Below are 14,937 nucleotides of genomic sequence, written 5' to 3'. Positions count from 1 at the left end.
TGTGCAATTTGCTTGTTGATAATAAACATTTAAACTGTTATCCATTGTATTTTATGTTGTTGGGTATCACAAAACCCGAAAAAGTATGAAAAAGTACAGCAAATTGCAATGATTCTCCTTTCCCTCACAACGCACTGTATGACGTCACGCTGGGGAGAGAATTGACCAAAGCCGCCTTGAGAGCATTGAGAATGACTATAGAAAGACGAGTAAAGTAGAGTTCTGATAGCGCAGATTATAGACAGATAGACAGACAGACAGATAGATAGATAGATAGATAGATAGATAGATAGATAGATAGATAGATAGATAGACAGATAGACAGATAGATAGACAGATAGATAGACAGACAGATAGACAGACAGATGGATAGGCTAGTATCGAGAGATAGGCAGACAGCCAGATAGCATAACGTTAGCATATCTTCGTGTAGAAAGTAAACAAACAATTAACATACTCGTGCATGCTGGCTTGAGGGGGTCCATGATCCTGCCTGAAATGGGTGTAACTTTATGCGATCTTCAGCACAAACGGTTTTGGCAGCATGTCTCTAATCCTGGAAGGTGAGTGAAGCACGTCACGTCTGTTCGCAGGGACCAGCGACCCAAACGCACTCACTTCCTTACAGCCAGTAGCGGAATGGCAATCGAGAGAGTCGGGACTTTCCTGGTGGGCCGATCTGATAATAGTTATACATTTTGAGTTAACACCGTCTTGCGGCGTGATGTGCACCGGTTCCCGCAGCCCGCTGGTCAAACTGAGCAGCCTTTCAGCTCAACAAAGTATATAAAAGTGCTCAACCTGTTCGGCAGGTCCAAACATGTACAGGATTTATAAAAATACGGTGATCAATGAGTGGTTCCTCCTCAAATGGCATAGTCTGTCGTGATGTAAAAAGCCGCCGAACGCCGGTTTATTACAGTATGTATGCGGTCGGATCCGAGTATGCTGCAGCTGCTGACTGCTGCTGCGTATAAAATGATCGTGTGATTCGTTATAATCGCATAAACAATATAACAAAGCATCCTTTTATTTCACAAAACAATATATTTGAAATATTATTTGATAGACTAGTAAATGTGGATTAAGGATGTTTAAAAATCTCTAGCCTGGTGGTCAGGACATGAATGGATCAAATCAGCAGATTTGCGAAGTTTTATTTATCTCCACATATATCATAAATAATAATTAGCAAGGTAACTTTGCAGTATAACACATTATATATTTCCTACGATTTATATATGATTTCCAAATTATATACGTAAGTATTAAACAGCAATAAATGTCTCATCTATCTCTATGGCTCTGGCTGTGTCTTTCTCCACTTCTCCCCAACGTGACTTCATCGCAGAATTGTGTTAAAAAAAACCGTTAATACCAAAAACGTGGTCTTTAAGACCATTTTTGAGACATTTTAAAAATTATACACGTATCTTGAGTGATTTATGTACCCATTAATGGACAGTGGTGGTTAACCTGCAACACACACTTTAAGGTAAGTGGTTGCAATCAATTTATTTAATCTACATTTAAACAAAAGTTTTATATTTTATTTTACGTTAATAATCTTTTTTGTTTAAATGTAGCTTAAATAAATTGATTGCAACCACTTACCTTAAAAAAATTTATTAAATTCAACGAATCATTTTTTTCAGTGTATAGTACAGCGCTATCTCACTCATTCTTTCACTTTTCTCACTGCATGCTCTTGAGTGATTTTAAGTCTTCTGATTTGGTCCATTGATCTACAAAGGACTGATAACTAGACTGTAGGGTGTGTGTGCTACAAAGTCTCCCTGATTTCATCTTGTGTTAAAAATTTGGCTGTGTTTTTTGATAGTAACCTTAAAATAGATAAACAGATCAATGCTGTGGTAGGGGCTTTTCTCAGCTACATCTCCTCGCTAAGATCAAGCCATTTCTATCTGAGAAAACGCTGGAGATCGCCATCCATGCTTTTATCACATCTTACATTATTTTTATTCCACTGTGACATTTCAAAGAAATTACTTCAAAGTTCTTCATTTGTCTATAAATCCTTAAATAACCAAGCACCTCTTTATCTGTCTGAATTTCTTCACCCGTATAGCCCAGTAGATATAATGGTTGCATAATTATTAATAGTCATTTAAATTTCAGTTTTGTTGAAAATGTCTTTCACTATTTTTATATCTTATGATTATTCTGACTCTGATAGAATTACTGGAATCTCAGATAATATTTTCTGCTCTTTTAATATTGAACCAAATTGTTTTCTTCGGTTTTTCTTAATGGTTTACATATTAAATATCTTGACTTCTGCACTTTATATTGAGGGGAGGCACAATTGTGTAGATTATGTAAAAGGGGAGGCCGGCTGTCTTAGACTTTCAAAACCTTTGATCTAACACAATAAATAAAACTCCTCCCACTTTCACAGACATCCAGAACACTGAAACTTAGGTTTACCTGCTTACTCGGTTAACTAAGAAAACTGAATGATTTAGTGAAGATGATGATGATTTATATTTCTGATGAAGAGTTTTGGGAGTCCTTGCTGTGGATGTGAAGATAGTTTTATTTTAAACAGAACGCTGAGAGTTTAAACTGGATTATTATTTTACTAAACTGAAAGTGAAACTTTGAAGAAGGATTTTGATGTGAAGCTTAGAAAATGGCATCTAAAAGTTTTTCTGAGGAGGATTTTTCTTGTCCTGTGTGCTGTGATATTTTTACAAATCCTGTTTTGTTGTCTTGTAGTCACAGTATCTGTAAAGACTGTATTCAGAGATTCTGGGAAAGTAAAGGATCTAAAGATTGTCCAGTTTGCAGAAGAAGATCTTCAAAGGATGAACCTCCATTGAATTTAGCTTTGAAGAACTTGTGTGAGACTTTCTTAAAGGAGAGAAGTCAGAGATCTTCATCAGTTTGTCATCTTCACAATGAGAAACTCAAACTCTTCTGTCTGGATGATCAACAGCCGGTGTGTTTGGTGTGTCGAGACTCCAGAACTCACAACAACCACAAATTCTGTCCTGTCGATGAAGCTGTCATTGATAAAAAGGTCTTATCAATAATATTCAAAACATTTTATCACATAACATGAAGAACTATGATTGAAATCTTCACAATGAGAAATAAATAATAATGTTGATTTCTTTCAGGAGAAACTCAAAACTGCATTAAAATCCTTACAGGAGAAACTGGAAATATTTGAGGAGTTTAAACAGAATTTGGATGAAACTGCAGAACATATAAAGGTTTAAATGAAACATAATATGAATCAAGGTTGTACAACACAAGTATTTTGTAAATGTATTTATTGATCCAGATCTGATTCAGTCATTATATGTTTCTGTGTGAAATGTGTTTTGTATCAGATTCAGGCTGAACGCACAGAGAAGCAGATTCATGAAGAGTTTGAGAAACTTCACCAACTTCTACATGATGAAGAATCAGTCAGAATAACAGCACTGAGAGAGGAAGAGGAGCAGAAGAGTCAGATGATGAAGGAGAAGATTGAGAAGATGAGCAGTGAGATTTCATCTCTTTCACACACAATCAGAGTCATAGAGAAGCAGATGACAGCTGAAGATGTTTCATTCCTACAGGTGAGAAGAAAGAACGTCTCGGTTACGGATGTAACCCTCGTTCCCTGAAGGAGGGAACGGAGACGTCACGTCGTGACCGACGAATTGGGAACTCGCTTAGAGAGACCAATCTGCTTCGAATACTACTAAAACGCCAATGAACATGGCATTGAGATATTTGCATAATGCTGGCGCCGCCCCGCCAGGTGCGTATATAAGGCGCACGTGCAAATAGGGAAATCAGCTTCTGTTCGCTGAGAAAGCCGGAAGGTGACCGGCCTAAACAGCAGGTGGCAGCACCTGTGGCGACGGGACGTGACGTCTCCGTTCCCTCCTTCAGGGAACGAGGGTTACATCCGTAACCGAGACGTTCCCTTTCAGAATTGGGAATCCCTACCAAAACGCCACTAGGGGCTGACCTCTTCCAGTGTCTGCAAAAAACCCTCCAAATTCCCTCGGGAAATGGAGAAAGGTAAGGGAGAAGGCCGGGCACTAGGCAAGGCAAGGCAAGGCAAGTTTATTTCTATAGCACATTTCATACACAAAGGTCATTCAAAGTGCTTTACATAGAAATGAGAAAACAAAAATCAAAGATACATGAATTTAAAATATCAATTAAAAGAAAATAAATGTGATTTTAATAAAAACTGTTTAAATGTGTGAAAAAGAATAAAACAGGAATAAAAGTATAAAACAGTTAAAAATGAGAATAAAAACAAGAGAAATAGAAAATAATTAAAATAGTGCATATATAATATAGTGCAATCAGTTCGGACACAGCATAGTGCTCATTCAGTAAATGCATAGCTAAATAGATGTGTTTTGAGTCTGGATTTGAATGTGGCTACTGTTGGAGCACATCTGATCTCTTCTGGAAGCTGGTTCCAGCTGCGACTGGCATAATAGCTAAAAGCTGACTCTCCTTGCTTTGAGTGAACCCTTGGTATTTCTAGCTGATGTGATCCTAATGATCTGAGTGATCTGATGGGTTTATATTCAATGAGCATATCAGCAATGTATTGAGGTCCTAGTCCACTGAGTGATTTATATACCATTAATAATACTTTAAAATCAATCCTAAATGTAACTGGTAGCCAGTGTAGCGCCCTGAGGACCGGTGTGATATGTTCATATTTTCTGGTTCTGCTCAGAATCCTGGCAGCAGCGTTCTGAATGAGCTGGAACTGTCTAATGGTCTTTTTGGGAAGGCCAGTGAGGAGGCCATTACAATAATCCACCCTGCTGGTGATGAAAGCATGTACAAGTTTCTCTAAGTCTTGTCTGGAAACAAAGCATCTAATTCTTGCGATATTTTTGAGATGATAGTATGCTGATTTAGTTATTGCTTTGACATGACTACTGAATCTAAGGTCAGACTCCAGAATCACACCAAGATTCCTGACTTGATTTTTAGTTGTTTGACCCCTAGCGTCAAGGTATGCATTCACCTTGAGAACTTCATCTTTGTTTCCAAACGCAATGACTTCAGTTTTCTCTTTGTTTAACTGAAGAAAGTTTTGGCACATCCAACTGTTAACTTCATCAATGCATTTGCACAGGGAGTCAATGGGGCTGTAGTCATTTGGGGATAGAGCTAAGTAGATCTGAGTGTCGTCTGCATAACTGTGATAGGCAATTTTGTTCTCTCTCATTATTTGGCTTAGTGGGAGCATATACAGGTTGAACAGGAGTGGCGCAAGAATTGAGCCTTGCGGGACTCCGCATGTCATGGATGTCCACTCAGATTTATGGCCACCTATACTTACATAATAACCTCTCCCTTCTAAGTATGACTTGAACCATTTCAGGACCACCCCAGAAAGCCCGACCCAGTTTTCCAGCCTGTCAAGAAGTATGTTGTGATCAACAGTGTCAAAAGCAGCACTGAGGTCGAGTAGCACCAGCACTGATAGTTTGCCTGTGTCTGTGTTGAGGCGAATATCATTTATTATCTTTATGAGCGCTGTCTCTGTACTGTGGTGTGGTCTGAAACCAGATTGAAAAATGTCAAAGTAACCATTAGAAATTAAGAATTTGTTCAGCTGATTGAAAACAACTTTTTCAATGATCTTGCCTATGAAAGGAAGATTTGAGATTGGTCTGTAGTTGCTCAATACAGTGTTATCTAGGTTGCTCTTTTTCAGGAGGGGCTTAACAACTGCAGTTTTAAGGGACTTTGGAAAAGTCCCAGAGTTAAGTGATGAATTTACCACTTTTAGGAGATCTGCTTCTAAACAGTTAAAGACACTTGAAAAAACATGTTGGGAGTGTGTCAAGGGCACAGGTTGATGTTTTAAGATGCTGTACTGTTTCTTCCAAAATTTTACCATCAACTGCTTCGAAATCAGACATCGTAACTACTTTCTGATGTTGTGGTCTGATTTGTCTGACCCTGGCGCAGCTCAAGGATGTGCTGATCACCTTTCTGATATTATTGATTTTCTCAGAAAAGAAGTTAGCAAACTCACTACATTTGCTGTCTGAGAGCATTTCACTTGGAATGTGACTTGGGGGGGTTGTTAGTCTCTCTATAGTAGCAAAAAGAGTGCGTGTGTTATTTATGTTTTTGTTTATAATATTTGAAAAGAAAGTCTGTCTAGCTTTGCCTAGTTCCACACTGAAAGCACGAAGGCTGTCTCTATAGATATTATAATGGACTACAAGTTTTGTCTTCCGCCACATGCGCTCAGCTTTTCTGCATTGTCTCTTCATATTCTGCACCTCTGTTGAGCCTCTCCAAGGTGATTTTTGCCAGATTTTTGCCTGCTGGGCACTAGATGTTCCTTTAACCCCACAGTAGTGCCAACGTCTGGGAAGCGCCCTACCAGAGCGGGATAGGAACGCTGCGGAAGCCACCGCCCCTTTTAAGGGCTAATGGTGGGAAAAGTCAACCGTAGTTGAGGTAAAAATGACAGCCGTGGCTGTGTAAGCAAAGCAGTGCTCTGCTAAGGGAAACGTGGGCTGGTAGGATTAACCCCACGGAATAATACTCACAAAGGAACCCGATGGGATGCAATGTGGGGCCCTGGCCAAACACGTAGGTTCGTAAGAATACAGCTAGTGAAAGGCTGACAGCCAATGCTCCGCAACAAAGGCTGTCAAGGCAGTGGAGAGAGCAAATCAAACCCTTACGCATTTTTGCTCTGTTAGCCTTCCATACTGAAACTCAATTTGGAGCCTCAGTCGGAGGCTGCAAGCCGACTTGCGAGTCTGTTCTCCGTGTCCTCCCTGGTGAGGAAAGAACACGAGAGGATACAGGCTCGATACGAACATTGTAAAATCTAATGAACGTATTAGGTGTCGCCCAACCAGCAGCTCTACAGATGTCTGTTAGCGAGGAACCACGAGCTAAAGCCCAAGATGAGGCAACACTCCGTGTGGAGTGCACTCTCAATTTAAAGGGGCAAGGAATACCCTGTAAATTATAAGCCAGGGCGATAGTATCAACTATCCAATGAGACATCCTCTGCTTAGTGACAGCTTTCCCTTTCTGCTGACCACCATAACAAACAAAGAGCTGGTCCGAGGTCCTGAAGCTTTGCGTGCGGTCCACGTAGAATCGTAGTGCGTGTACGGGGCACAACAAAGCCTCGGTTGGGTTTGCCTGCTCCAAAGGCAATGCTTGCAAGCTCACCACCTGATCTCTGAAGGGAGTGGTGGGAACTTTGGGCACGTAGCCTGGTCTGGGTCTCAAAGTCACGCTTGAGACAGCAGGACCAAACTGAAGGCACGACTCGTCAACAGAGAATGCATGTAAATCTCCTATTCTCTTCACTGAGGCCAATGCTAGTAGGGTCAGAGCTTTCATTGATAAAAGCTTCAGACTCGCAGACTGCAAAGGCTCGAAAGGAGGACTCTGAAGTGCTTTCAGCCCCATGGACAAGTCCCAGGGAGGAATAGAAGGGGGGCGCGAGGGGTTTAGCCTGCGAGCGCCTCTTAAAAATCTAATAACCAAATCATGCTGGCCCACTGATCTGCCGTTAATAAGTGAGTGATGTGCAGATATAGCGGCGATATCAACTTTAATAGTGGAGGGTGACAGCCTACCATCTAACCTATGTTGAAGATATAAAAGCACGATGTTAATAGGGCATTCTCTGGGGTCCTCGCGTTGCGAAGAGCACCAAGTGACGAAAAGGTTCCATTTTAACGCGTAAGCCCGTCTTGTAGACGGAGCTCGTGCCGCGTCGATTGTGTTAGATACCGCCTGGGGCAAATCACTTAAACCTTGCGTGCGCTCAACGACCAAACGTGGAGATTCCACAGGTCGGGGCGCGGGTGCCATAATGTGCCCCCTCCTTGAGAAAGAAGGTCCTTCCTCAGGGGAATCCGCCAGGGAGGGGCTGTCGCGAGGAGCATTAGTTCCGGAAACCAATTCCTGGTCGTCCAATATGGGGCGATCATTAAAAGGCTCTCCTCGTCCTGCCTGACTTTGCACAGAGTCTGTGCTATTAAACTCACTGGGGGAAACGCGTATTTGCGCATGCCCCGCGGCCAGCTGTGTGCCAACGCATCCACGCCGAGGCTGCCCTCGGTTAGTGAATAAAACAGGCGACAATGGGTATCGTCCGGTGACGCAAATAGGTCTATCTGCGCATGACCGAACTTCCTCCAAATCAGCTGGACCGTCTGGGGGTGGAGTTGCCATTCGCCGGGGCGCGCCGCTCGGGAAAGCGCGTCTGCCGCTGTATTGAGCGATCCCGGGATGTAAATGGCACGAAGGGACCTCAGATGCTTCTGACTCCAAAGGAGGAGATGACGAGCGAGATGCGACAGGTGACGGGAGCGCAAACCGCCTTGATGGTTGATATACGCTACAGTCGCAGTGTTGTCTGAGCGCACTAGTACATCCTTCCCTCGCAGCTCCGTAGCAAAGCGTACGAGTCCCAGATATACTGCCCATAACTCGCGGCAATTGATATGCCAATGCAACTGGGGTGCTGTCCACACCCCCGAAGCCGTGAGCTCGTCGTACGTGGCTCCCCAGCCCGTGTCGGAGGCATCTGTGTGGACAACAGCATGCCGGGAGACCTGTCTCATGGACATGCCGGCCCTGAGAAACGCGGGGTCTGACCACGGGGGGAATGTTAGGCGACACGCAGGTGTAATGGTTACACAATGGATGCCGGCGCGCCACGCTCTCCTCGGGACTCGATCGTGAAGCCAACGCTGAAGCGGTCTCATATGGAGCAGCCCGAGCGGTGTCACGGCCGCTGCTGCTGCCATACGCCCCAGGAGTCTCTGAAATTGTTTCAGAGGGACCGCATTCTTCCCTCGGAATGAACCAAGGCAAGTCAGAATTGATTGGACGCGCTCCTCTGTCAAACGCGCCGATAAATCGATCGAGTCCAGTTCCATACCGAGAAAAGAGATCCTCTGCGTGGGGCAGAGTTTGCTCTTTTCCCAGTTGACCCGAAGACCCAGACGGGCGAGATGTTGAAGTGTTAGATCTCTGTGTTCGCACAGCGTCCGCCGAGAATGCGCTATTATAAGCCAATCGTCGAGGTAAGCCAAAATGCGAACACCGCTCTCTCTGAGGGGCTTTAACGCCGCCTCCACTACTTTCGTGAACACACGGGGAGAGAGAGACAGCCCGAACGGTAAAACTTTGTATTGATATGCCCGACCCTCGAACGCAAACCGGAGAAACGGTCTGTGACGAGGGAGAATGGACACATGAAAATACGCGTCTTTCAGGTCTATCGCTGCAAACCAATCTTGGGGGCGTATCGCACTGAAAATTTGCTTCGGTGTAATCATCCTGAAAGACCTCTTCTGAAGAGATTTGTTCAGGACACGCAAATCCAAAATCGGTCGTAACCCGCCGCCTTTCTTGGGTACTATGAAATACGGGCTGTAAAAACCCGATCTCATCTCGGTAAGAGGGATCGGCTCGATTGTGTCCTTCGCCAGCAGGACTTCGACCTCTGCACGCAGTACATGTGCATCGGACGCTTTCACCGTGGTGAAACGTACGCCCGAGAATTTGGGAGTGTGCCGATTGAATTGAATTTCGTAACCGAGGCGGATCGTGCGTAAAACCCAACGAGACGGACTGGGAAGCTGAAGCCAAGCCCCCAGGGACCGTACGAGAGGAATTAACGGCACTACTGGTGTACCTGCGGCAGGGCAGCGAAGCGAGACAGGTGGGACTGCCAGTGCGTCTGCCGTGACAGCATAAGCATCTACAGTATGTGTGTGTGTGACACTGACCTGAGCCCGCTGAGGGAGACGGTCGTCCGGTCTCCTCAGCGGAGGACACGGACTCCGAAGGGGTTGCTGGTGGTCCGGTCTCCGTAGCGGAGAACTCGAACTCCTCAGAACACCCGCTGGCGATAGAGGAGAGGGAGGAAGAGCATCTGACTGCCCGCTCACATCTCTCTCGATCCTCTGGAGACCTGGAGGAGGAATAGGAATGCACTCTTTTTGTGGTTTTGTGGGTGCTGGCTGAGAAGCCGGCGGAACAGAAACAAAACGAAACCAAAGATTTTCCACCCGGCCCTCTACCGGTGGAATGAGCGGTGCCATCACCGTCTCCCGCTGAGTGATCCCATCCAACTCCAGGTTGCCCGTCTCAGGGCCGCTTCGATTTCCGTTTGCCACGGGAAGCGGGTGGGGCGGGCGGGGCGGGCTGCCGACGGCTGTTCCCTCTCCGTGGTCTAGAAGACGTTCTAGCGGGGGGGGGGGCGGAGGCAGCCGCCGGAGGGCGCCCTCGGCGAGGAGCAGACGGGGCCGCCGGCGCTGGAGGGCGAGATGCAGGTCGCTTGCGCCGGGGCATGATCTGAGCGATCGCCTCCGTCTGCTTCTGGGCGGCGGAGAACTGCTGGGCAAACGACTCCACCGACTCACCGAACAGGCCTGCCTGGGATACGGGAGCGTCCAAGAACTTGTTCTTTTCTGCGTCCGTCATGTCGGCCAGACAGAGCCACAGATGGCGTTCCTGGACCACCATCGTGGACATCGCACGACCAATCGCCTGCACCGTGACCTTCGTAGCACGGAGGGCCAGATCCGTAGCGGCCCGGAGCTCCGAAAGCACAAGCGAGTCGTGTCCTCCCTCGTGCAGATCTCTCAAGGCCTTAGCCTGATGGACCTGCAGCAACGCCATAGCGTGCAGGGCTGAAGCCGCCTCTCCGCATGCCTGGTAAGCAGCCCCCGTTAAACCGGAAGACTGTCTGCAAGCACGGGAGGGGAGGGTTGGGCGATCCTTCCAGGAGGGAGCAATGGCCGGACACAGCTGCATCACGACCGCACGCTCCACGGGGGGGATCCCCGTATAACCCTTAGCGGCTCCATCGGTGAGGGAGGTGAGGGGGGAGGGCTGAAACGGCCGTAATCGGGTAGAAAACGGCGACCTCCAGGTCCTGGTCAGCTCCTCGTGCACCTCGGGGAAGAAAGGTACCGGCGGAGAGGGCTGTGAAACCCGGGCAGCTCCAAAGAACCAATCATCCAGGCGGGACGGTTCGGGCTGAGGGGGGTGAACCCACTCCAACCCTACGGTCTCCGCCGCTCGAGAGAGCACGGCCACCATCTCTGGATCGAAGTCCGGCGTCACGACCCGTCCGGAAGGGGGGAGGACGTCCGGATCCTCAGAGGGAGAGGGCCCACTCTCGGATGCTGCGGTCTCCGTGGACCCGGAGGGAGGCACGACAGATCCTACAGACATCATAGAACACGACTCTGAAGTCTCCATCGGCACATCAACCGGCTGTGGATGAGGAGGCTGAGAGCCGGAGGACGAATCCCCCGACCGGCTCAGCACAGTGATGCGGAGATCGTCCTTTGAGAGCTTCACGGCCGCTCCGTGGCGGCGTTCAGAACTCGCTGGACGTGGGTTGCGTTTTTCCCGGAGGAAAGACAACCGTCTCCGCAAATCCACAAGGGACATGTTCTCGCAGTGAGAACACTTACCCCCAGCAAACGCTGCCTCTGCGTGCTCGATGCCCAAGCACGAAAGACAACGCTCGTGACCGTCCTTCGGACCCATATACTTCCCGCATCCAAGATCGCACGGACGAAAAGCCATCCTGAAAAGGACGCTAATCTCCGGATATACGAGAGAGTGGCTGCCTTTAACAAGGCACAAAGCTCTCTCGTATCACTCTTTTAGGGAAATTCACTCAGATGCTCAGTTGATGATGCGCACAGGGAAAGGCAACGCACACACTAAACTCAAAACAAAAAAGATGTATAGCCTGTGGAATACTGCGAAGCGTCCGCTGTGGTACTGCCAGTCCAACCAACTTCCGCAATCGATCCCAACAGAGTAAAGTAGCTTCTCAGTAGCAGATACTGCCGGCTTTCGAAGCGATAAAAAGCTGATTTCCCTATTTGCACGTGCGCCTTATATACGCACCTGGCGGGGCGGCGCCAGCATTATGCAAATATCTCAATGCCAAGTTCATTGGCGTTTTAGTAGTATTCGAAGCAGATTGGTCTCTCTAAGCGAGTTCCCAATTCGTCGGTCACGACGTGACGTCGTAGTGACCAACTGAAAGGGAACTTCAATCTTCATTCTACAAATCTATGATTGTCATTTTCAAACATTCAAGTGAAATTTAATGAATAATCTGCATGTGTGTGTTTTTAACAGGACTTTAAGAGCACAATGGAGAGGTTTGTATTGTGTTTGCTGTTTCTCTCAGTGATTGTGAATCTAAACTCACAGCAGAATCTCAGACTCCTGAATGTTCTTCCAGAGTTCAGTGTAGAACGTCAGATCCAGAGGACATCTCAGGAATGATGATCAATGTAGCAAAACATCTCAGCAACCTGAAGTTTACTGTCATACACAAGATGAAGGAGAAAGTTGAATACAGTGAGTACAAAATACAACACTGACTTCAGATTTACTCTCATCATCAACATTTATCTGAAGAGTCTCTCTCCCTCTCTCTCTCTCTCTCTCTCTCTCTCTCAGTTCCAGTGACTTTGGACCCAAACACTGCTGACCGTCGTCTCCTTCTGTCTGATGATCTGACCAGTGTGAGACTCAGTAAAGATGCAGCGCTGCTTCCTGATAATCCAGAGAGATTTGTTGTCTCTAAGTGTGTTTTGGGTTCAGAGAGCTTTAATTCAGGGATTCACTGCTGGGATGTTCAGGTTGGAGACAACACGTTCTGGTGTCTGGGTGTGATGACAGAATCTGCAGAGAGGAAGAAGAGCATATTCTCCAGCAGTGGAATCTGGTGTGTGAGGTATTTCTCTGGTAAATATGCTTCAGTCATTACACCGGGACCATCTCTTCTCCCAGTGAAAGTGAAACTCGAGAGAATCAGAGTTGAGTTGGATTATGAGAGAGGAAAACTGTCATTCTCTGATCCTCTCACTAACACACACATACACACTTTCACACACACATTTACTGAAAGAGTTTATCCATGGTTCTATGTTTGGTGTAATATTTCTCCTCTGGTGATCTTACCGGTAAAATCATCTGAAAAACTCTGAATCAGGGATTTAATTTGAGATTGAATTGATTTTGTTTATAAATCAGTTTGAGTTATCTTAAAATTTTTTGATGTTTCTTTTAAGATGAAGTGCATGAAGTTGTTGTTTTTGTTGAGTGTATTGATTGTGTTGAGTTGTAATTGATTGAGGATGAATTTGAGTCTTCACACAACACAACTGATCATCAGATCTCTGACTTTCATCATAGTGAACTGAATAACAAACCTCATAGAAGCACAGAGAGAAAAACTGATGGAGAAAAGAAAGAAATCAAATGTATTTCTCTTCTAGCAGTATGAGCAGTGCAGATGAGTTTGTTGTTGTTTTGTTAAAAGAAGACGCCGCTGATATTGAATGCAGTCGTGTTTAAAGAAACACATGGAGTTACACAGACTGATATAAAAACACTGTATTATCATTATACAAATAAACATGATGTGAGACAGTGGTGTAGTCTACGTGATACGCAGGTATATGCCGTATACCCACTAGGAATTGTTAAAGGAGCGGTGAATCAAATACTCAATTTTAACTTGATAATTTGTTATATAAGAGGTCTTCATACTTAATAACAGTTTTTGGCACCAAGCCAGTATTATGACCCAGTGAGGAATTCGGAGAAATATGACAAATTCAAAGTAGAATTGAAGCACCTCACCAAAGCCAAATACAATGACCACTTTTGTAGCCCCGCCCACAGCTTCGCGTGACACGTGTGTCTCAACAATCAGTAAACATGTTTTAAAGATTGCCAAATGTAACCAAAATAACTTTTAAATAAATCTTTTCTGAGAGACTTTTATTTTGACGCGATGATCTGTTATTTTTTTTATTTTTTTTATTTACCCTTTATTTTACCAGGTGATGTCCCATTGAGATATTCAAATCTCTTTTGCAAGGGAGCCCTGGAGCAACAGTTACACGTTACACAGAATCACAGAAACAGACACAACAAACAATACAAATTTACAGCCTACATATAAAACAATTTAAAACACAAAGAGGTCATTTAAAACATGTACATTGTTCAAATTTATAACATTTAAGTAATTGTTTAAAATGTTCAAGTGAAATAAAAACAGAAAGCTTTAAATCTTTTTGGAGCAAGTTCCAACACCAAGAAGCAGCATAACTAAAAGCAGTCTTACCAAGTTCAGTTGTTGTACGTGGGATTTTTAACGCCAGAATATTAACGGAGCGGAGATTATAAACGGAATGATTCCAGGTCAACAGACTGTTAAGATAACTTGGTAAATTACCGTTAATAGTTTTATAAATAAAAATATACCAATGGAACCATCTACGCAAACCTAAAGAGCTAAAACCAGTTGCCTCATAGAGATTACAATGATGAGTACGAGATTTGGCATTAGTAATGAACCGTAATGCACCATGGTAAACTGTGTCAAGTGTATGCAGCAATGTAGAAGCAGCATGCATATAAACAACATCCCCGTAATCCAACACTGGTAAAAAAGTGGCACTAATCAACTTCCTCCTAGCTTGATAAGTAAAGCAGGATTTATTTCTAAAATAAAAACCAAGCTTTAATCTTAACTTCCTCACTAATTTCTCAATATGAACTTTAAAAGTAAGCTTTTCATGAATCCACAAACCAAGATATTTATAAGATGAAATATTTTCTACACACTTCCCATCCAATGTGAAAATGGATAGGGCGGTTGATGAGGGTGCTGTGCGAGACTTTGTAAACTGCATCACCTTAGTTTTGCCAGCATTTAATACAAGTCTAAGTTCAATAAAAGTAGCTTGTAACAAATTAAAAGACTGCTGTAGTGATTGATAAGCTTGAGCTAGGGTGGGAGCGGAACAATATAGTACTGTGTCATCTGCATAAAGGTGTATTTTGCCATTGTCTACTATAGAGGCAATGGTGTTTATGTAGATGGTAAATAGG

The 14,937-nt window shown here is 44.7% G+C and overlaps 1 protein-coding gene across 1 annotated transcript; it reads left to right on the top strand.

Annotated features, from left to right (window-relative positions):
• Positions 1–2,373: 2,373 nt before the first annotated feature.
• Positions 2,374–13,464, top strand: LOC129423094 (E3 ubiquitin-protein ligase TRIM39). The gene is made up of 6 exons (XM_073871579.1): positions 2,374–3,043; positions 3,144–3,239; positions 3,360–3,590; positions 12,163–12,185; positions 12,269–12,387; positions 12,490–13,464. Exons 1-6 carry the CDS (start codon positions 2,654–2,656, stop codon positions 13,017–13,019), a joined length of 1,389 nt encoding a protein of 462 aa, XP_073727680.1. The 5' UTR covers positions 2,374–2,653; the 3' UTR covers positions 13,020–13,464.
• Positions 13,465–14,937: the final 1,473 nt, after the last annotated feature.

This window comes from Misgurnus anguillicaudatus, chromosome 9 (assembly GCF_027580225.2).
Source record: "Misgurnus anguillicaudatus chromosome 9, ASM2758022v2, whole genome shotgun sequence".
NCBI classification, from domain to species: domain Eukaryota; kingdom Metazoa; phylum Chordata; class Actinopteri; order Cypriniformes; family Cobitidae; genus Misgurnus; species Misgurnus anguillicaudatus.
This window is presented reverse-complemented; position numbering and strand designations above follow the sequence as displayed.